At 37.9% G+C, this 24,135-nt stretch overlaps 1 protein-coding gene across 1 annotated transcript; it reads left to right on the top strand.

Annotated features, from left to right (window-relative positions):
* Positions 1 to 165: 165 nt before the first annotated feature.
* Positions 166 to 21,858, top strand: LOC146480820 (uncharacterized). The gene is made up of 8 exons (XM_085109154.1): positions 166 to 319; positions 1,476 to 1,579; positions 5,928 to 6,029; positions 10,208 to 10,332; positions 13,292 to 13,472; positions 14,101 to 14,207; positions 14,914 to 15,027; positions 19,759 to 21,858. The coding sequence occupies exons 1-8, from the start codon at positions 271 to 273 to the stop codon at positions 21,353 to 21,355; spliced, it is 2,379 nt and encodes a 792-aa protein (XP_084965280.1). The 5' UTR covers positions 166 to 270; the 3' UTR covers positions 21,356 to 21,858.
* Positions 21,859 to 24,135: the final 2,277 nt, after the last annotated feature.

Below are 24,135 nucleotides of genomic sequence, written 5' to 3'. Positions count from 1 at the left end.
TAACTTTGGTTTTGGTTTTACGATACTTGATTGAAAACAGGTCTAAATTATTGACAACAAACAAACTGATTCCTCAATTTTCACGTTGTTTGATTGTTTTGCACGCGAAGCGTGCCTACAATTTCTGCTTGACAGTCGAGGACTGGAGCGAGAGTTCCGTTGAGTTTTGAATAGAGAGAACATGGAGTCACTCGTCGAGTCAGTTCGCTCGTCTCTTGTGGGAATGTGAGCTTTAATTTGTGGAATGTTTTACGGTTACAATCTACAGAAATGCGGCGACGAACATGTAAACGATTGAAGGAAGAGGATACATCTGAAGGTAAAGCAAGGCAATACGTTCTTGATATACGGCAAAAGGTTTCTCTAAGATCGACATCACATCCTACTGAACAGCTAGAGACTTCATTACAAATTTTGCAATGCAAACCCGCGGCTTATAATCATTTTTTAAAGCTTAATGAACTCAGGGAATGAACTGAATTTAACAGAGGCGTTTAGGTTTCATCGAATTCTAACGAAATTATTTTAATAACGTTGTAAAATAGGTAAGTGCTCGCTCTCCGGCTGTATATAAATTATCGACCTGTGGAATCTATTTACACGGCGAGTCTCTTCGGTATTCTTGAAATTTCGCGCCCTTTGTAAATTTATCTTAGAAGACTCATGCTTGACAACAGCAAATAAGGGGTTAGTTTTACCCGATATGGAACAAAAATGGCATTGAAGCGCTGAATATACTTGACAAGATCATACCTGATATCTTTAATATTTAAAAATGTTTACAAATGGCTTACAGTATTGCCTATTTCCAATAAACTTGGCATACCGGCGCAAGGAACATGTGAGGTGGTCTTATATTAGTATAACAACAAGGAGCTTAAATATATATACTTGAGGCTATGGATGATAAAAGCGGTTTTTCAGTAGCATTGGGGTTCAACTCCGAGTCGTTTTAATCGGTAGCGTAGTATAGAGTGTTTGATGTAGTATAAAAAATCAAAAAACCATTTCGTCCATTGAGCTTAGCAGGGGCCCGTTTCTCGAAAGACCCGGTAACTTACTGGGCCCGATAAGCAATTTTGGTGACAAATGTTTCTTAACAGAAGGAAATTTTTGTTAGCTTTGAATACTAAATCAGGCATTGTGATTGGTTCATTCTTCTGCTTCTGGTTGCATCTTTGACAGTCTACTTTTCACTAGATCACAATTAACAGAATCATAAGGGCAAATATTTGCAAGAAAATGGAAATGTTAAAGCTGCGATTCCATGGAGCTTACAATTCTGCTTAGGACTCCATTGTTTGGTTTATGTATGACTTTCTGTAAAATATACTTGTTATTGTTTTGCATTTAATATTATTAAATGTAGTCATTGTTTTTAATGTGGAGGCACGGCAAAGTGGTGGTCTGAGTGCGTTGGACTTGTAATATTATTTTATGTAAAGCTGTACACTATCTATTTCTTGTGTAAACAGGAAGCAATGTTTGTCAACTGTGTTATGAAGAACCAAATGAGGAATTGTTTGGCAAATTTTTTGTGGAGGAAGGAAGTGGATTTTCAGTTCACCAGTATTGCATGGTAAGTGATCACGTATGGAAACACATCTATAAATATCACAGACTATTCGGTGATGGTCAAAATAAAGATGTTAGGAAAAGTTTGCCGTTTGTATGTTTAGGGTGGTACATGTACTGATCTGTGACAATCAATGATGCCCCCCAGCAGCTAATATTTATGTTTTCACATGTCAGTGGTTGCCAACCATGATATGGAATGTGTTGGGAAAATAGAAATGCTCCTAATTTTCAGGATTAATCCCCGACGATCCCAGATGATTGGGATGTCTGTCTGTTTTTGTAAGTCAGTAAAATCCGGGACGGTCAGGAAACAGCAAAATCCTTGATCATTTGGGATTTTCCTGGGACCAATGAAAGCCAGTCCCCCCTATACAACGTGCCTCCAGTGAGAACAATATACACTTAATATATGGTCCCGAGGGAAATAGTTACTTTTGTTTTCCCTTGAGTCCTGATGTTTCCCGAGACGAACTCAAGGGAAAACAAAACTAACTTAGTAGTTTCCCGAGGGACCATACATTTAGTGCTTTGTTTTATATTTAGACTTTCCCTTCAACAATCACAGCAAAACAAACAAACAAACAACTGAGAGGGCAACAACTGTGGAATTGTATCCTGGTCAGGATACATTTGTTTTTGATCAGGGGCACGTGACCAAAAATCAACCAATCACAGTGCTCGTTTTGTTGAGTGAAAGTCTAGGTATATAACAATCCTTGGTGATCTACTCCCACTGTTCCATATCTATAGCAGCCACGATGATGTCTCCTGGACATGCAACATCCATGAATCAAAGATACTGTAAGCATGGCCAGTTGGTAGTGTTCCACTTTCAAGCCAACCAAACAAATAAAAGTGCCTACTTAAATTACAATTCACTTTGATATAGAACTGGCGTTGTGGTTTGATCTCCCATTTGATAATGATTGGTTCCACATGGTACAATCATTATGTTAAAGTCATAGTGTTCATAAAAAAAGGCTTAAATGTGAAATAAATCAGCAGGTCTTGTTAAGATTTGTAAAAGAAGGTAATAAATTGCAATAGCAGGTGGACGCCATCTGGTTAATGTCTGTCAGGGAATGATGGGAGCAAGATGGCCCTGGGACAGACTGCAAGCAGTCCTACTTTTTGTTCAGATCATGCATGCAAAGTGACAGTAAAAATATGCAAATTAGAACAGCGAACAAGGAGGGTTGCGGCTTGCGGCTTCTTTGCTCGCCGCTCGCTAGAAATCGCGCAAGCGTGACAGAACTTAGGAGAAGAAAGAAACCACTTGCTGTCAGCATTGTTTTTGATGAACGAAAATGCTCAAACCAAGAGCGATTTATTTACAAGTGATGGATTTTCAACATGATATTATCTGCTGGATGTTTCATTATTTATGAAAGGAAATTCCCAAAACAAGGACAAGTTGTTTTAAAATGTGATTAATTTTGAAAGCGGTTTCAATAATTTCAGAAACATTTTTGTCATGATAGCCAGTAAACATTTAGATAAACAGACATTAAGACCGTGCCTACTAATACCTATTGTAAGCATTTTTGTGCGGTTTATGACTATGCGGGAAAAGCAGATCTTAGCAACGGCTGTTGGAATCCAAAATGAAAATCGGGGGTAGCCACACATTTTTCAGAGATAATTAAGCAATAATACCTCTAAAAAGTGCCAAAATATAAAGCAATGTATTGTATTTTTTCCTAAATTGAAGCTTACAGCTGTAATTATCTCTGAAAAATGCATGGTTACCCCCAATTTTCTTTGGAGATACCAAAGTTCTAATTTCTCCATATAGTATTAAACCACTCAAAAATAATATTCCTGTATTAGTAGGCACCACCCATAGGAAACTCGGGTATCTTGAGATGCGCAGAATGTATGCGCAGTAACAATAGTAGGCACTGCCCTTAATATGAACCGGTTACCGGCTCCTAACAGGAACTCTGAATGACTAATGAGATAGATATCACGTTTTTGGCCTGCATCCAGTTGTTCAAAGGGCAGATAACTTTGGCAGATAAAATGTGTGGAAGATTTTCACGATAGTCCTATAATTTGTGAATAGAGTAGAAGCATATGTCAAATTTAAAAATGGGATTGTGTGGAAAACTTGCCAAAAGCATTGGTTGGAGTACGTAAATTTGCTCTGCTAGATAGCGACTTATCCAGTGGATAAAGTTATCCGCACTTTGAACAACTAAGGCCTGGTGAATAAAATAATGATAGAGGTCAGTCACACAGGCATAGGTGGAAAAAGAAAATTGTGAGTGTGCCATAGCTCATTGGTAAAGCATCTGAACTACAGTGTAGTATTAATATTTAGTATTATTATTTATTTAATTATTATTATTATTATTATTATTATTATTATCATAATAATTATATAATTGAAGGGCTGAGAGCGTAACCAACCTATGTCGAATTTAAGGCCATTTTTCGATTTTGCTCGGACTTGATTTTCAAGTGAACTGCAGTTCGATTGAAAAACGTTGTCCAGTATTTTTTTTCGCCGATTTGTGTTTTGTATTTGAGAAAAACTGCGTTTTTGCTTGCGTACACAGAGAAATCGACAACGCTCTGTTTATAATTACTGGTATTATTATTTAGTAGTGTAATTTAGTATTAATAGGAAAGGTCATAGGTTTGACTCCTGCTGAGTGAACATGCCTGGGTCACTGACTGAATAATTTATCTGTTAATTAACCCTTTAATCCCTAAGAGTGCCATTTGGCACATAAGGCCACAACTCTGTCAATATTTATCAGATTTCTATGAATTTTTCACACCAAGATGGTCTTGTGAAGATCTACTCATTAAAGGGATAAAAACTTAACCCCCTCCCATATGTGATATGGTTGACCACCCCCATAACTTTTCAACTTTTTTCCCCTAGAAGTTGAGGGACTTAAGACATCTCTCACATTAATGAAGATGTTGAGACCTGCAAAATAAGCTATAGTTTAGGGGTATACCTAATATACACAAGGATTGGTACGTTTTTGAAGTTTTAAATTTTTACGTTTTAAGGCCATTTATCTCAAAGCCATAGCTTTTCTCATTCATAATTATATCAGTTATGAAATACACTCATGAGTAGCTTTAAAATGGTATATCATACATAGACATTGAGTTTGTAGACTTGGATCTGGAGAAAATGTCGTTTTGCCTTAGGGGTTAAAGGGTTAATAATACAGGGCTCCTGATATTATGCGATGTTGCAATTTCGCATAATTGACGTAAAATCGCAACAAATCGTGTAATTCATGAAAAATCGCACAATTTAAGAAAAAAAAGAGCAAAACTTTTGCCTAATGTTAAGTTCTCCGATAATTTGAATGTTATCTCAAGGAGTTTTTCCTTTCAAAAGGCGTCAAAAATCACCTGGAAGCGTTCCTTCGTTGAACAAGCAAACAAACAGGCGTTCTATGCTTCATTTTACAGGTTGGGGACCTGGTGCTGGTTTTCAATATTATGCGAGTGATCATTGGCACAGAATAAACAATCCTTTTATGTAAATACACCAATCACAATCATTGCTATATTTTTAAGATGTCATTTGATCCCTTCATACTTTCGATGTAGGCATTTGGCGTAAAAAGTGCTCGATAGTCGCTTCCAATATGTAGCTACATATTTTGTTTTAATTGAAACAAACATCCTCATTATGGATAAGTTTGTTGTTAAAACGCCAAGTGCTTCATCGCAGGAGAAAAAAAGGTCGCAGCTTCCTGTAAATATTTCGGCAAAAGACAGGACAAGAAAGTAGGTGTACCCCGAAGGAATTTTTCATGTTGACGATGGTCTGTTGTTTTGCTCTTCGTGCAACATAGTGGTTGATCATCTTTGAAAGTTTGTGACCTTGAAGCTAAGTCACATGTGAAGCGGAACGCGGAAAAAAAATGCGGATGGAAAGCAACAAACGCTGACTTGACCAAATTAGCAATATCTGATTTTCAATAATTGAAATGAGGCAACAAATGATTTATTTCAGCTGTTTCTTCATTTCTCCGTGCTCTAATTGCTTCTTGAACAGCAAACAATGGATTATGCCCCTCTTAGATCTAATAAAACAAGGTTCAATTAGCTAAAATGAAATCGCATAATTTGCCGCATAATAGACCTTTCTAAAATTCTTGCCGCATAATGAGACTTAAAAGTGCCGCATAATTTCCAATTTTTTTTCGCACCCTATCAGAAGCCCTGAATTTAATAGGCTTTTCATTTTAAATCTATTTGTAAATTTCTTTATCATTATGTATAATTATATTTTGTTTCATTTATTCTGTGTTTACTTTGGTCTCCTGTTCATGTGAACCTTTCAACATCTGGAAACTACTTTTGCCTTGCAGTTCTTTTCATCAGGTTTGGCTCAGCGTGGAGAAGATAATGAAGGCTTTGATGGATTCTTAATTAAAGATATCAAAAAAGAAATATCAAGAGCAAGAAGACTGGTTGGTATTAAATAAATGAGTTGCATTCTAAGGATCTGTAGTTTCAGCAACAAAAGGCACTTTTAAATATTTAACCCCTACATTGTTATATCAAAGAACAAATTCTCCTATCCGTCTCCATACTTTCCTTATAAAAGTACTAGGGAGAAGTTATTAAAATTTCAGTAAAATTCACCTTAAGTGATCGTATCCTTAATTCTCATGGCCTCAGGGGTTGAATAAGCATTGATATTACAGGGAGAAATTTCATGCTGATCACTTTTAGGGCTTAAAGGGTTAATAACCAATACAATACAGTGGGTTAGTTAAATTGTTCTGATTGTTTTAGACAAAAATACAAAAACTAAATCATAGGTGTTCATTAAGGACGGTGCCTACTAAAAGCGAAGTATTTTTGCGCAGTTTATCACTATGCAAGAAAAGCAGATCTTAGTAGCGGCTATTGAAATCCAAAAAGAAAATTGGGGGTAACCACGTATTTTTTAGAGATAATTAAGCAACAATTATTCCAAAAAGCAGCAAAATACAAAACAATGTATGGCGCTTTTTTCCAAATTGACGCTTTATTATCTCTGAAAAATGCGTGGTTACCCCCAATTTTCTTTTTGGATACCAAAATCACTTGCTAAGTTCTGCTTTCTCCGCATAGTTTTAAAGCGCGCAAAAATATCCCTGTATTAGTAGGCACCACCCATAGGAAACCCGAGTATCTCGAGATGCGCAGAACGTATGCGCAGTAACAATAGTAGGCACCGTCCTTAATCCTATGTTTGTGAAAAAAAGAGGGAAAGGGAGATAACTGGGAAAAAGAGCAAATAAAAAGAAATTCAAATAGTTTTAAAATAATTATGAAGCAAGAGGTACCCAGGCATTGACCGTTTTTATACTAGAGGATGCATTATCCGTCTGGATGAACTTTGGCAAACATTTTGTTGTTCACGAGTCTGGTTATTCATCTCTAGTATAAAGACAGGCACAAGATACATTATCCGTCAGGACGAACTATCTTCTGTTGTGCCTCGTCAAGACGAACAATGAAAGATAGTTTGTCCAGATGGATAATGCGTCTTGTGCCTATCTAAGTTATACTAGGGACGCAAAACCAGACAAACAACAAACAAGATGCCTGCTATACTGGCATTACGCGTGATGCTGGGGCTGATTCATTTATTCCAACTGTATGCTTCGCCGATTGATAAAACTATCCTTGCTAATGGAATAGTTTGAGTCACGACGATCGCTTTACGTTGTTTTCCGTGTGTTACGCGACTCAGACTATCAGCGGAAATTTGTCAAATTCCATTACGATAACGTAAGCTTCTCAATGACCTCTTTTCTGTCTCGCGTCGTGGCCTAAGACTGTCAAGCAAAGCACGATTCCTTCACTAAGAACTCACCAATTTCCACCGTTTTACGTGTCGGGTGCTTCTTAGAAGTTATTCTTTCGATTTACCGCTTCAAAATGGTGAAATTTCCGTTTGAAAACAGCACACTTGAGTCCAGAACATGTTAAAACAATATGGCGCGACTTAATCCGTCTTTAATAAATATATCAAATGATGCATTGACGTCACACAGGTAGGGGTGAGTGGGTCCCCTCCCTCGCGATATAAGCGACAAGAATGGATTTTGATTGGCCTGCTGTTGTTGAAGACAATCAGAACAATACATCCCGAGTAGGAGAGGGGAGAGTTTAATGAATAAATTAATGTACCGATTTGTGACTATGAGGAAGAAAAAAAAGAAATCGACCCGTTTTTAGACACGGTATGCCCCTTCAGGGCATCCCGCGTAATGAAGGTGTGCCTGGAAAAAGCCATAAGTGACTTCTGATAAACTGCTAGAATCTCCTTCCAAATTTTCTTGTTATCGCTTGTGAAATAAAAGGAGAATTTGACCTTACATCAAAATTCACTTAGGGCCTTATTCTACGCACCTCTTCAAATGTTTACCCAAGATTGTCCAGACGGATAATGCATCCTCTAGTACAAAATGGCCATTCTATTGATTATCGTGGTACGATCAATAGTCATCCTCATTTTTCAAGTAAATGTATTGACCAGTTTTAAGACCTCACATTTTGATCAGTCAAAACACAATGAACATTCAGGACATGTTAGGTAGTCAGAGTAAAAAAAAATTACAGTCATGTTTTTCATTCTCATAATCCGTTTGTTTGACCAAGTATTGACATTGTGAAGAAAAATGAGGTGCTGATCACTACTGCATGTAAAACACATCAATAATCCAACAAGATGGTGACTGGTACATGTACATTTACCAGAAATTGTTAGCAGACGATATCCGTAAAAACGCCTATGAATGAAAATGCACTGAAAAGTTCTCAAAACTTCAAAACTAGCATACACAATGTTGTTGATCCAGGGATGAATTTTGCAAAAAAAAAAAACACAAAAAAGTGGCTGTTGGCTGTGTTAGGTTCACAATTTGTAGTGGTAAAATGTACATCGGCCAAAGACTTTTTTCTGTACAGTAGATTGAAGGGCTTGGTGCATCGCTGACCTGGAGTGCTTTTCAGATTGCTTTTCATTGTCTAACTTACGACTGTACATGTAGCTCAGATTCACCAGATTTTCTGCAAGAGGCCTTCAATTCCTTTAGGAAACGTTGCCCCAACGTTTTATCCGTTGTTTTAAGCTTCAATTGCAATAAATAACCATGGGCATGATGTCTGTTTTTATCACAAAACGAAGCACAAAGCAGTGGATAAAACATTGGGGCAACGTTCCTGAAGGGAACGAAAGCTACATACAAAAAGTCCGGTGACCCTGTCGGGCACCAGGCACTGGGCACATTGACCGTCTGTAAAGAGAGCTTTGCCTGGTTGCCTTTAACTCCTTAACCAACTTTTCCATAAAATAACATACTGTACCCAAGTCAACTCTCTTGTCTAGGTGCACAAAACTCTTGCCTGCCTGTTCAGAGTCATAGTGAAACCCCTGAATCTGAGCTAAAACAAAAAAAAGCAGCCTTAAATGCATAAGTATGATTACTCAGGTGATTATAGAGATTCTGTTAATCTGATTGGTGGAGGATTGTGTCATATCCTACTATAATCACGTGGCGCAAGGTGATTATAGCGGGAGCACAAATTTTCAAAATGGCCGCTTAGCAATTTGTTGATGTTTCTGAGGAAGAAGTGCATGTAAAGAGGATGAAAAAAAAAATGCACTTCTGAAAGGCACTAAAGACGCAGCTAAGTCCGAGGTGACACTTTTTGAAGGCAAGATATGAAAATTTTGCTAATTGTGATAAAAAACCCTTGTAAATTGCATGTTGTCATTGTTGATGTTGGGGACAACAAATTATAAAGTTAAATTCGTGCAAGAATTCCTTTTTAATGTAACAGAATGATTTCACAAACAAAACGAATTTAAGACAATTTGAAAGCATGGAAGTAAACAAGATGAATAAATGTTTCTCTAAGTTTTTTACGTTTCAGTGAGGAGGAAAGACAACAGATTTAATAATCTGAAAACTAGTTTGTTGTCGGTTCAAGCCGCTCTCGACCACCATCTAAAGTCGCCTCCTCACAACAAAAAATTTTCATCTGCCACAACCATGTACTTGTTTAGTGAAGCCAATAAGGGACTTCACTCCTACCTGAAGCAGCTTATCTCCAAGGGCAATTTATAAACGTCCATTAACTGGCGAAGCCATCATGTCAACAAGAAATTGTGGGATAAAGTGCTATCGCTAACACTTGTGATCCCGGCTTGAGTTTTACACCAAACAGCCTGGTTCATCTCCATCCATTTTCGTAAACGAGTCAGAGAAACTTAACATTCATTCACAGAAGTCAATGCTTCGTCTCAATGAAGTGGCAGTTAAAGAATACTGCTTGAGGCATGTGCAGTCTATCGATTCAGCATGTGATTTGGATTGAGGATTTGATCAGCAGACAGTGCTTCTCTATTCATTGATGCGTGACAATTTGAAACAAACAAACAAAATGACATTTTTAGGACGGTTCTTGTTTTTCTCTGATAATCACCTGTAGTGAGTAACTATACTAAAACAATTACTCGCCTCAGGCTCAGTATATATTGGTGAATATTTACTTCGCCTTCAGCGAATAATAAAGTTTGGTTATGCATCAAGCCCTCCATTTTGCCACATAGCTGTAAATGATAACCAGACACAACTGTTTCTTGTAGAGGTGTAATCGCTGCAAAAAGTATGGTGCAACAATCGGCTGCTGTTATTCAAGATGTCATCAAACCTTCCATTACAAATGTGGTCGTGACAGTGGCTCACTGTTCCAGTTCTTTGACAGTTTCAAGTAAGCAGATTTTCATCTTGTGGTGTAGTTTGGTTGGCAAACATAACGAATGCTGAATGTTTAATATTTTAATGAAGTGTACTTTAATATTCAGTATAAAATGCGTTTTTTAGAAAAGGCGAATGTTGAACTTCATAACACAAGCATGTATGCATTTTATTAAAAATACTGTCAAACCTTGTAAGCAACCACCCAAAATGCCAAGATGGAGTGGTCGCTTATCGAAGGTAGTCACTTAGGAGAGTCAAACCACAGGGAGTGTCTTCTGGGAACAGGTCTGACACATCTTCTTATTCGAAGAGAATTTATTGCATACATTTTGCTAGTTATAATACGAGCAGTGCTAGGTTGTCGCTAAAAGTTCCTCGTAAACTCTGAGTAGTGTGGTACATACAGCGCACATGGAGATCAGGGGTGCTTACCATTTATGCAAACCACCCGCATGGAAATTTTCGACATAAATACGAAATGATTTAGCTTGTCTTAACACAAGGTGGATAATATTCAAAATGTATGAACATCAGCTGTAAATCCCAAAAGGAGTAATAAAAAATGCATCACTTTGACCAGAAGCCCATAATTTCAGAAGTACTGTACTCCAAATGGAATGATGCGTACTTTTTGATTTTCCAACTGGAATTTACGGGTTTTCCACGTAAATGGTAAGCACTCCAGATGAAGTGTCCAGTGGTCACTTACAAGAGGTTAAAAACAATGAAAAATTATAATGCTGTCACCTCAAAAAGTGTCGTGGTCGCCTATGAGATGTGGTCGTCTAGAGAGGTTTCTGCTTTACTGCTTTGCACTGGAAAAAAATTTGGTGTTTTTGGAATGTGGTTGTTGTAGGTTAAAATGAATCCTACGTTAAAATGATTTCAACCTAGGTTGATTTGTATTTTCCTTTGTTAAGGTTGGGTAATCTACATCTGCAACAAAGGAAAGTACAAATTAACCTAGGTTGAAATCATTTTAACCTGGGATTCATTTTAACCTACAACATGGTCGCTTACAAGAGGTAATTGCACATGGAGGTTCAACTGTGGTAACAGTGACACAACAAGATCATTAAACAACAACAATGACATGGCACATTCTATTACTCATTTAATCCCAACATAAACAAAGAACAAATTTTCAAGGAAAATCACGGGGCAGCCTTAAATTTTGTATCCCAAGAACAAATTTATAAGAATATTTTATAGAACTATTTTTGAATGGAACAATTTCTTTGTATGAACTGTTTCTGCCAAAACTATCGACTTGTTTAAATTTAAATTTAAATTGATTTCACATATTAGTTATTTTATTTTATAGTTAACATGTGATAATTTATCTTTACAAATTTTTAGGCCTTAGTAGCTAGTTAAATATAAATATTGATGTAAATGAGCACAAACAAAAATATACACTCACATGCAATTTCTGTTCCTGAGGGAAATAGTTAGTTTTGTTTTCCCAAGAGTTGTGACGCTGCTTGAGATGAAGTTGAGAGACAGAGTACAAACAGAATTATTTTGTTATTGCTAGGCAGCAGCTTATAAATTTTCTCTTTCTACAGGTTTTTTTTTAAAAAAAAAAACTTTTTGGGAGGTTTTAGAAAGGGACCAAGGTTTCTTTGCTGGTTCTAGCTCAATGCCAGTCACTCAAAAATAATCTAAATGTCATTGAGGCAAACAGCTGCGGCCTTAAGTTAGCAAAGAAGCCACCTTATTCTTACTAATTTTCACGAGCACTAATTTTTGCGATTTTCATGATTTCAATATAATTGTGAAATTTAATATGTGTGAAAAAAAGATTGGGCAAAATTTAATACCATATCCTATAACAAGGCAATACATATTTTAAATGTCCCAAGTTAACCGGGCCTTGAAATGAATTGTTCTGAATTAAAACTGTATAACTATCTGTCCTTGAAAACATCTTTACGGTCTTCTTTTTGACTGGCACTCTTCCTCCAATTTACTGTCATCTCCAGCTTGTAATTCAGTCAAAACCCCTTTAGTACAGTGGTCAAAGTTTCCATTTGTAGGCTCCTTGTAGTTACCTTGTACGGGACCTCATCTATTTTCGTTGCGTTTATGGTCAAGTTCTAATTCTGTACTGTGTAGATTTAACGAACATCTCAAGTTCCTCAAGAACTATAAACTCTTTTGAGTGTGAGATTAATTCATTGCATACACAGTAAGCTGTGATGTTTTGTTTAGTTTAATATTTCTAAGGTAGCTAAATATTAATGATGTGTAACTATCTCATTATCAAGGTCCCCGTTTAGGGCAATGAGGGTCTAAGAAACTAAAACACAAACAAAATTGTGAAATTTAGTACAGTTTTGCTCTAATTTTTCTTGCGATTGTGAAAATTAATACTCGCAAAATTCAGCTGCTGTTAAGTATGTATGAAAATTAGCAAGAATAAGGTATTTGGAGCTGGTGTTAGGGTAAAACAAGGGAAGAGAGCAATAATTTCACCATCCTACTTACACAGTTCCATTCAGTTAGGCCCAGTTCAGACGCCAAACTTTGAAATCACTCGCCGAACTTAACTCAAATGAAGGTCTGCCCAAATCACGAAAATCCTGCCTTTTGATTCAGACGCTGAACATTATTAACCAAGCTTAATTTACTTGAAGCAAAACATGCTCTCTACAAGAGACGGCGTCTGGAATAAGTTATAATATTTTATGCATTAGGTTCGGCTCATGAAAAGTTCAACATCTGTATTAAAGCCATTCCAAAACTGAAATTCCCGGCTGAGCCAGGCAGGAAGAATGGCTGAACCATTCCAAATTGAAGCAGCTGTTCTCAACTGATTCAGACGCTGAACTTGTTATGTACTTAATTCAAGGTATTAGGTTTGGCTCATGAAAAGTTTGGCATCTGAACTGGGCCTTAATGTAACAAATGAGGATACAGGAACAATTTATCACTTTACTTTTGTTGTCTTGAATTATTTTGTACAGTTCTTATTGTCACCACCATCGTCCAACCCAAGACGTTAACTTGTTGTCCAGTAATAACCAAACTTGTCCAATCTGTTGGTGTGAAATTAAGTGGGATGGTCACAAGTCCCTAACCCTCAATGATGTTCCTCTTGTTATGCCTTGTTGCAAAAACTCATGGTTCCACGGAAGCTGTCTTCAGGTAATACAAATTTGTTGTTTATCTTGCTATAAGAAATTTACTCTGTGTTAATTGAGCAAATTGAAAGATTTTCAATTTAATAAAATTATGTAAAGATTAAAGTGATTAAAGTGTTATGTAAAGATTAAAATTATGTTAAGAAAATTATGTAAATGAAAAGGCCTACAGCTGTAATTTCCAAATAGAGGAAATTACCCCTATCTAGACTGACACTTGCGGAAAGAGTTGAGCAAACTGCCTTGCAAGGCATCACAAGGCAATCAGCTCAGCTGTTTCCTCAGAAGTGCAGTTGAGTTTTTGTGAGAATTTTGCCTTGCGAGGCGAAATCTCAAATATCAAACAAGACAGACATTTTCCTCATAGCCTCATGAGGCGAAAGACTCGCGAAAACTCAACCACACACTAGATGAAACAGTTCAGCTTATTGCCTCATGAGGCAGTTTGCTCAGCTCTTTCCTCGAGTGTGTGACAGGCTTAAGCTTTTATCTTGTCACAGTCATGATTCAATCAAACAATGTCGTAAGTTGTGCTTCAGAACAAATTATTCTTGATTAATGGATTTGCTATTTTGTGGAACGTATTAAAAATTTTAATTAATTCCTTAATATTATCGTTGTATTTTTTATAGAGACATGCCCTCTCAAGTGGCTTGTATTACTTTCGATGTCCAGTGTGCAACAACCAGGAGACATTTCAAGCGGAAATGAAAAGAATGGGCATTTTTATTCCAGATCAGTAAGTAGAATTATAATAATTGAGGAGTACTGTTATATAATAACGATTAAGGATAACATGATGATGAGGAGGAAAACTAAAAATCAACTACAACATATACAATAATCAAGACATTTGTGAGTTAGTATCACAGTGACTGAGCAGAGTCAAAATTCTAGACTATTGCGCCCATGCAATTGTGGTACCCTAAATTAGAGTACCATCCGAAACAGTTTTGCAAACAATCATTTTATTTTCAAAACTAACCTTTATCCCAGAAGGAATTTCTGACACCAAAATATTACAACATGCCAGTCACTTCACTGCTGTTTGTGATCGATGAGCATTTCGTGTTTAGTAAGCTGGTAACTGTAAGCTTTTTGTGGTCACATCATTTACAGGCGGCAATGGTGCCATCGGGGGCTGGGTTGGTTGTGCCTAGCCTGCGTAGCTGGCAGTTTTTGTTGGTGGGCTTGTGGGAAAGCTGGGCCAAGCCGCCAAAATGAGTGGCAAAGCTGTGGGGGTAATGGGGCGAGAGCAACGAAAAACTCGCTTCACTCGTTTTCGCCTGGCTTTCCAGTGAGCCCACCAGCTACGCAAGCTAGATTGTGCCAGTCTCTGGTGTTTTGCTGGTGCACCCGACCTCCAATTGCGACAAATGGGTGTAATTAGAAACAAAGCTATTTTGAACAATTATTGATGTGGTATATGTTTGGTTTCTTCAAAGGGATGCTAGTTGGGAAAGAGACGATGCATATGCAGAGCTCCTTTATCGGTACTGTCGCTGTGACGCACAGAGATGCATCTGTCCACATGGAAGAGAACATAAAGGAACCTCAGGGTACACAAACTAATTTAATGACTTTACAGTCAACTCTTGTTATAGCAGACACCCTTGGGACAGACATTTGGGGTCCATAATAGTGAGACTCTGCCTTAGTGGGGTACGAAGAAACTGACCGGATTTCATTGTCACTAAAATAGGGTCCGAAAGTGATGACGTCATAAGAACTAAATTTATGAAATTATGGGATTTGTTAGTATACTTGGAAAGAGCATGATGAAAAATGCCTACTTGCCAAAAATCAGCATCTTATTGCAATGTGGGGGCGAGGTATTAGCTCTGTTATGCCCCGATGACTCCATACAAATCCTTCTAATTTTGCCTCAGTTCCACTAAGAACTGGTAAGAACTGAGACAAAATTAGAAGGATTTGTATGGAGTCATCGGGGCATAACAGAGCTAATATCTCGCCCCCAAATTGGCAAGTAGGCATTTTTCATCATGCTCTTTCCGATTATACTAACAAATCCCATAATTTCAAAAATTCAAATTTTTGTGACGTCACACTTTAGGACTCTATTATAATTATGTTTAGTGAGCCAAGAAGTAGGAATTGTATAAACCGCAGGGTCTACGCGAAGGTGGGAGGCTGTCAAGAACATTAAATGACAAAACCAACTAAATTACCGCAAAAATGTAAATACAGTACAATGAGAGTCTCTCGAAGATTGGAACATACACCTTGGACATATTGAATGACATCATTTATATTCTTCTGGCCCCAGTTGTTCAAAGAGCGGATAATTTTATCCAATGGATAGGTCGCCATGCAGGAGAAATAAAGCGTGAGTACATTTGCACCGCTGGATAGCGACTTAGCCACTGGATAAAGTTATCGGCTCTTCGAACAACTGGGGCCTGGTTTTCATAATTTCTGAGAAGTAATATCGATATGTTATTTAGTATGTCCAAGATGGCCGTTGTAACAAGAGTAAAACAATAAAAAATGTTAGTTTGGGTCACATGAAGTGTCCACAGTTCAATAATATCGGGAGTCTGTAATAGCAGGAGATTTCCATGCATTTCTTTGTAGTTTTGACCAAAGTATTAGCTCCTGTGTTTAATAGTGGGGTGTCCGCAAGGCGAGAGTTGACTGTATTACCAAAAAATATACACCCAATAATAAAAAGTTAGTCAGAGAGTTATGGATCCAGAAGGAAGATACCAGCGAATGGGAGTAAGACCATGCTACATCTCACCCTCATAGAAATAAAAGATAATGTTATGCTAAAGATCAAAATTGTCATATGCTGTTCATAGTCCCCTATTTTCCGTGGGATTTTCAAGACTCGTACACTTCAAGCGAACTGCCGCCATCTTGGTTTGTAATGGCGAGGGCAACCTGGGGAGAGTGTCTGACAAGAGCTCCCCTCTGTAGTTTAGACTCTCTCCCCAGGTTGCGCTCGCCTTTACAAACTAAGATGGCAGGAGTTCAACTGAAGCATACGAGTCTCAAAAATCCCACGGAAAAATAGGGGACTGTGAACAGTCTAAAACTGTCATTTATCATATCTTTAATCCATTAGCTTAAAGGACCCTAGTCAGCCACACCTTTGTTTTTGTTTATGTGCGAGAGTTTGACTATTATATTTTATTCGGAGCATGTCGAAATGAACGAAATCATTGTGAAACTACTAGAGATAATGAAACATATTTTCAGGAACACAACTTACAGTAAAGCAATAAGATTTTGCTTCACCATGCAATATCAATAAAGGCTGGTTTCCATATGATCGCAGATCGCAATAAGGTCTGCGATCGTCTGCAATCATATGGAAACCAGCCTTTAGATAGAACATGGTTCTATCTTCTGCGATCGTCTGCGATTGCGATCCTAGGATCGCAGACGATCGCAGAAGTAGTTTCCATATGATCGCAGACGATCGCAGACCTTATTGCGATCTGCGATCCGCGATCATATGGAAACCAGCCTTTAGATGAAACATGGTTCTATCTTCTGCGATCGTCTGCGATTGCGATCGCAGGATCGCAGACGATAGCAGAAGTAGTTTCCATATGATCGCAGACGATCGCAGACCTTATTGCGATCTGCGATCCGCGATCATATGGAAACCAGCCTGGCATCGAAAATGGGGGAGGCTGACTAGGGTCCTTTAAAAGGAGGAAGTTCATATAACTTTGTATAACCGAGGGAGCAGGGATGGAGCAGTGGTGAGAGTACTTGCCTACCATGGTGTTGACGCCATACGTGGGTTGAGTGTGTTGTTGGTTCTCGTCTCTGCTCCAACGGTTTTCCTCCAGGTACTCCGGTTTTCCTCCCTGCACAAAAAACATCATTCCCAAATTCCAATTCGACCTGGAAACATTGTGGAAGCCACAAGAATTCTCATTTATTTATTTTATTTAAAACTTTGATAAAAATGGGTTTCAATGAATATAATACTTTCATACCATCCTAAACTTCACATAAGTGATTTTGATTTTCTTATATTTACAGTCAACCCAGGTCACGCGTGAACAGTAATTCCAAGAATGAAATGAACATTCGAATTTCTCTTTTGTAATGTCCGACGTGTGAATGAAATGTTGGACATCTCTCTGGAAATCGTTCCGAAAAAGACTACTGTCAATAAGCTAGGGAAATTTATACGGGAACTCTGAAATCTCGTTGGCGATTTTGAAAACTGACATGTAAATTTCAAAACTCCGTTCAAATTTCAAAAATATCGTTCACGCGTGACCTGGGTTGACTGTAAAATAATTTGATTGCCCCAGCTCAGAGCTTATTCTTCATTTTTCATGGAGAACAATGATGTGAAATGGAACAGATAACTGTTGTAAAGCTGCTGAAGTGTTAGTCAACCAACATTTAGCAGAAGAATTGAATGATTGAATGAGTACTCTTACCAAAATATTTTGGATTTGACCAAATGTTTTTGAAATAATATTTCTCAAACTCATTAATAATTCATCAAGAGAAAACAAAGAAAATCACTTCTGTGACCGTGGTTTGGATATGTGATCCTAATTACCATAAAATTTTGCCAACTTTAGCCTTGAATTTCTCCAAGAATTAATGATCATTTGAGAAGCCATATCAAACACTCAAAAGTGTGTTTCATCAGATATCCAAACACCTCAAAGTAGTTTAAAAAAACTCGGCTGCGCCCCGTTTTTTCAACCTTCTTCTCAGTGTTTGGATATCTGATGAAACACACCTTCTCGTGTTTGATATATTACATCAAACACGAGGCACAGTGTGTCATCACATATCAAACACCGAGAAGAGAGTTGAAAATACGACGCGTAGCGGAGTATTTTTGACGAACTTCGAGGTTTTTGATATTGTGTTCTCAAACTTATTAATAATTCATCAAGAGAAAACAAAGAAAATCACTGCCGTGACCGTGGTTTGGATATGTGATCCTAATTACCATAAAATTTTGCCAACTTTAGCCTTGAATTTCTCCAAGAATTAATGATCATTTGAGAAGCCATATCAAACACTCGAAAGTGTGTTTCATCAGATATCCAAACACCTCGAAGTAGTTTTAAAAAACTCGGCTGCACCTCGTTTTTTCAACCTACTTCTCAGTGTTTGGATATCTGATGAAACACACCTTCTCGTATTTGATATATTACATGAAACACTGTGACGAGTGTTTGATATAACTTCTCAAACAAACTGATTTTGAAGGAGAAATTAAAGATGCAAAAGCGAGTTTTTCATCAGATATCCAAACACGTCACGGTACATGATTTCCTTTGTCTTTGGCTTTTGAATTATTAATGAGTTTGAGAACTTACAGTAATATGTGACATTTTTTTCATATGGTGTTACTACTATAGAGGTATTTTTGCGCAGTTTATGATTATGCAGCCGGAAAAAGCAGATTTTTGCAAGGGCTATTGAAATCCGAATAGAGAGTTGGGGGTAACCACGCATTTTTCAGAGATAATATTATGTAACAGTAATTCGAAAAAGCTTTAAGCTTTAACATATTCCAGTCATTGACATTCCAATCCTAGCAGTATGCAGGATGTTTGTCCCATGAACCTAGCTTAAGGGCCTTAGCTCCCACGAGTGTCCTGTAGCTCAGTGGTAGAGCATCCCAAATAATAATCGGAAGGTCTTAGGTTCGACTCCTGATAGAAGCACTCGGACTTTTTCCGAGTGTGCCCGTGTCATTTACTGATTAAATACACCATTCTCACTACAAATACATAGTTGTTCAATGTATGGAATTTTTTTTTTTTTTTTTTTTTTTCAAATTGAAGCTAAGTTATCTCTGGAAAACCCGTGGTTACCCCTAATTTTTCTTTAGGGTTCCAATAGCCTTTGCTCAGGGCCCATTTGTTCAAAGCCCGATTAAGCTTATCCTGGATTAATGTGAACTTTGATTCAAGTTTAAAGACTAAACGGTGAAGATTATTCCAAAAGATTTTTGTCACTTAGTTTTGACTTAGAGTTTTCTTTACCTTTAGCTTGAAATTAGGCTTTGAAACCACTCTTTAAGAGCGAGATGAAAACCTCGATTAACTTTTAATCCTAGATTAGCGTTAATCGGCTTTCGAACAACCCGGCCCTGATATTTTCCCGAGTGCATTTAGTTATAAGTTGCTCAAAAATACGTTTGAATAAGTAGGCACTGTCCGAGCTTCACGGAAAACCTCAAGATGCATAGAACGTTTGTGCAGTAACAAAAGGTGGCACTGACCTTAACAGGTACACTAAGGAATCATCTTAACTTTCTTCTCTCTCTACAGAAAGTGGCGTATACGTTTGTGTGATTTGTGTGGCCAGTTTGGGACGCATCTAAAATGCCAGCACTGGAAGAGGCCACCGTTAGAATGGCACTGTGATGTTTGTGGCAATACTCTGCCTTATTCCAGTACTCGACAGAGACCAGTAGGAGATCACTCCATGGATCCACATGTCAGCGATGATGATCAGAGTTCCTCCTCGGCTGATGACTGTGAAGTTAATGTATGTGCTGTATCGGATGATGATGATGATGATGATGATGATGTTCCTCTTGATGTTCTCAGGATGGAACTTCAACCTATTGAAGTTCTCAAGAGGGAATTTCAAGGCACGTCGCAGCCACAAAGCAGTGTTGGAGAGCGTGTGACTGAGCCAGTGTCATTTGCAACAAGTGATGCCCAACCCGAAGCTTCCAGGAAATGCCAACACGAACCTTTGCAGCTTGGTAGCAGCATTGAGGAATGCATGAGTGTCAAGGATGGGGCATCTCCGATGAGAAAGCGCCGACGAGTTTCGCTGCTGGGCTCACCTGGAAGAGTAAGAAGAAACCGTCACGAAGAAGATCCTGTTCTTCTAGAACGTGAAACCACTGTTAGTTCAATTAATGATCTATTAGATTCTACATCAATGTCATCGTCAGTCTTGTTTGCAATTTCGGATGCTGTGTTAGGTGATGCAGCAGGGACTTCAGATGAGACATCAGACTCAGCAGCTGTGTCAGCTGATGCTGTTGAGAGCTGTGAAGCAATTTTGATAAGGGAGTCGGATTCCGAGTGTTCATCAGATGCCAGTGTAGAGCTTTTAAATATCAAGAAAGAACCTGGCCAGAGTAATGAAAGCATAAACCCTAGATCAACAGCCACCAAAGCATTTGACGCTGTCAAAGAGAGGAGTCCCTTAAGGACAAGAAAACACAATCTGGCGAAGTTAAAAAGGCTCAGGCTTGGCAATGTTACTAAAGTGGAAGCAGATTCAAGTGCTACTGTTGTTTCTGATGAGGAAGAGAGAAAGGCACCAGCAACAGAATCAGGTTCACTGGATTTTAAGTTCAAACAAGAACCTTATGACAGCGATGATGACTCGTGTCTTATCACTAAAGTTGTGAAGAAACCATGTCCCCTTGGTAATGACAAGTTCGGCAAATGCACCTTGCGGTGTTGTAATCCAGCGGAGTACTTTTATCCAGATGTCATGGCAACAAGGTCTAAGGCAACCAATCACAAACGCAAGGATTTACAGATTACAACTGTCAGCAGTACCAGTAGCTGTGATCATGGGCAAGAGAAGTCCACACAGGAGGATACATGTTGGGAGCAAACAGCTGCATCCTCTCAAGGTCACGCAAGCAAAGACGTTTGTACCATAGGCACGAACACAGCACCTCTTAAATTACCTGCTAGGAAAGATTATCCATCCAAACAAAGCAGAATTGGACAATACTATTTTCCAAAGGGAAAGAGGCCAGTTTCTCCATCAAGCCAGACCAGGAGATTGAATTTGCGCAGCAAAAAGAGCGGCAGCTACCTTGAGAGGTCACTTAAAACATTCTCGTCACTTTGCGAGCATCACATGGCCGTCAGTCATAAGTGCTTCAGATAACGATTGTGAGAAGTAGTTGTTTTCAGTTGAATTAGAGTGGTTTTCAATTGAATGTCGAAAGTAATTTCGCGTTTTCTTTGGTTTTGCATTACTACGCTCTGTGATTGGTTAACAAAACTCACGCCAGTTTCTCAACCAATGGGAATCCAATCCAAAACCAATCGTGTTTTGGTCGCACGCGTTTTCCCGCGCTTGGCACCAGTTAAATGTATTAGCTTGCCTTATTTCTTGGAGTTTGTAACTGTACAGCGTGACACACTGAAGAATGACCACTTTTGTTTGATTTGCAACCAGTATCTAATGTCTTTTCACAGCAACACTAACTACAGAGAACAGACAAAGAAATTCTCCCAACCAATACCAGAGAAGACGTATGAGAGTTTGTATGGAGAAAATACACTTTGATGTTAGGGTCCCTTGGAAGGCATTGTCAAATTGTCATGAAATAGTTAGTCCATCTTGTGAAAGTACTTTATGTGGATGAATTAAAAGTGGTCATAGTTTGGGTGTGTTGCTTTGACACAGTTTTACATTGTACATATCATAACATTTTGCCTTAATTTTACGTTTTATTTGATGTGACTGCTTATTTTAACCACTGTGCCAGAAAAATTGTGTTTTCTTGCTTTCTAGGCTTGTACTAAAACAAGGAACACCACGGGAATCAGGAACACCAGTTACAAGCTAACTTGCTGAGCCTGGCTGTTTGAAAGTCAGTTAAGGACTGTACTTCCTAATACAGAAGTATTTTTGCACAGTTTATGACCATGCGGGAAAGCAGATCTTAGTATGCGCTACTGGGATCCAGTAAGAAAATTGGGGGTAGCGGGACATTTTTTAGCGATAATTAAGCAACAATTATTCTAAAAAGCAGTAAAATACAAAGCAATGTATAGCGGGTTTATTTGTTTTTGTTTGTTTGGTTTTTTTTGTTGTTGTTGTTTAAATTAAAGCTTTATTTATCTCGGAAAAATGCACGGTTACCCCCAAATTTTATTTTTGGATACTAAGAGTGCTTGCTAAGTTCTGCTTTCTCCGCAGTTTTAAACAGCGCAAAAACACCCCCGTAATAGTAGGCACCACCCAAAGGGGGCCCGACTATGTCGAGATGCACAAAACATATGCTCAGTAACAAAAGTAGGCACCGTCCTTAACAAATCAACAGCAATTTTTTATGGTCTATACTCTTCTAGATCATAAAATGACAACATAAATGCTAAAAACATCATGTGGAACGACGAGCCGTAGACAAGTGGTTTTGCTGCCAAGTTTAAAACATTTGATGGTGTCATGTTATAGTCTGTAAGAGTATGCCGTCGATAAATTCTTTGTTTATTTTATTTTATTATTATTTTTTTACAATAGCATGGAACAACATGAATGAAATTGGCTTTATTTCCTTCTAAGAAAGCACGTGCATTACATTTGACATCATTTTTTTGTCTGTACTCTTATAGACAATCGATATGAGCCAATCATTGCGCGGGAATTTTGAGTTATTTTAAAATTAATGTTAATCCATGGCTAAAAGCTAAGTGAGGTGTTCATCTCGCTTGTTGAAAAAAATATTTTTATGAGCTAATTTTACAGCGCTTACAAATAACACCTAACCTATCACCTTCAGTTGCCTTTTGGAAGATGTCAATCAGAGAGAAGCCTTTGAAATTACTTTGAATTCTGACAAGATTTCAATGGATTTTCTTTTTATTGAAGTTCACCAAAACAGCTTTATCCGACTCTTTTGAAGGGCAAATTAAATGCTTTGGAACAGTATTAATTGATTTTAATTATTAGTAATTTGGAATCAAAGTTAAGTAAGCTTGGCCGAGCTTCGAGGACTCTTCTTACAGCTCCTCATAATAATGGTTCGCTCAAGTTCCGTGTATGGTGTTCTCTGATTTTTCCCAGGGTGTTTTCAACATTCCTAGTTTTAATACATAATGTTATTTTGAATGTTAAACAAGATTATACTGTAGTTTAGACAGGGTAATGTGTAATTTATTAGACAGTCACGGTATTGGCAGTCGTGAGGGATTTTATTGAACTTGGGGAAACAAGCGTAGTGTGGTGTATTCTTTCAGTCTTCTGAAAATGTCCTAAGAGCTGTTGGTAATATCATTGACACATTGACAGTCTATCATTTGCGGCATACTTCATATTTTTTATCTTTTAGCAACCAATTTGTCCGTTATCCTAAATAAAACTTACTTTTCAATGTCTTTGTAATTGTGTACTGTCAAAAATATTGTGATCTGCTTCTTGGCGTGTAGTTTATTCAAGCCCTTGAAAAGCTCTGAGTTAATAGTTGTGTTGTCACTTGAAAAATGCTTTTAATCTGGCGACACATAAAGCAACAGTCTTTAGGATATCATTTGACTCCAAAGTTAGCATATTTATTGCTTTGTACATTGCAGTATACAACACAGCCCAATAACGTCTATACGAACGCACTTTAAGATTTCATCCACACTTGGATGTAACACCATTCAAGGCATACCTCTGAGTACCACATAAACTAACATACTGCGCAATAGCTTTCACTTTCACAGAAGAGGTGTCAAAATTACGTAGAAGACCAGAGAACCTTTTTAGAGACCTTTAGATTCTAGCACGAGTACGACTACAAGTTTTTCCAATAGACAAAGAGTGCGCGCGCGTGAACCAGTGTCATTTTGGCGGGAAAACGGGATAGCTGTCGTCATTTTACTACGAGTTTTTGTAAGAATCTCGTAGTGGCGAAAACGAGTCCGTCGAGGTGATCTCGTCTTTTTGGAAACACG

This window comes from Pavona decussata, unplaced genomic scaffold, assembly GCF_977016875.1.
Source record: "Pavona decussata unplaced genomic scaffold, jaPavDecu1.1 SCAFFOLD_52, whole genome shotgun sequence".
Lineage (NCBI taxonomy): Eukaryota > Metazoa > Cnidaria > Anthozoa > Scleractinia > Agariciidae > Pavona > Pavona decussata.
This window is presented reverse-complemented; position numbering and strand designations above follow the sequence as displayed.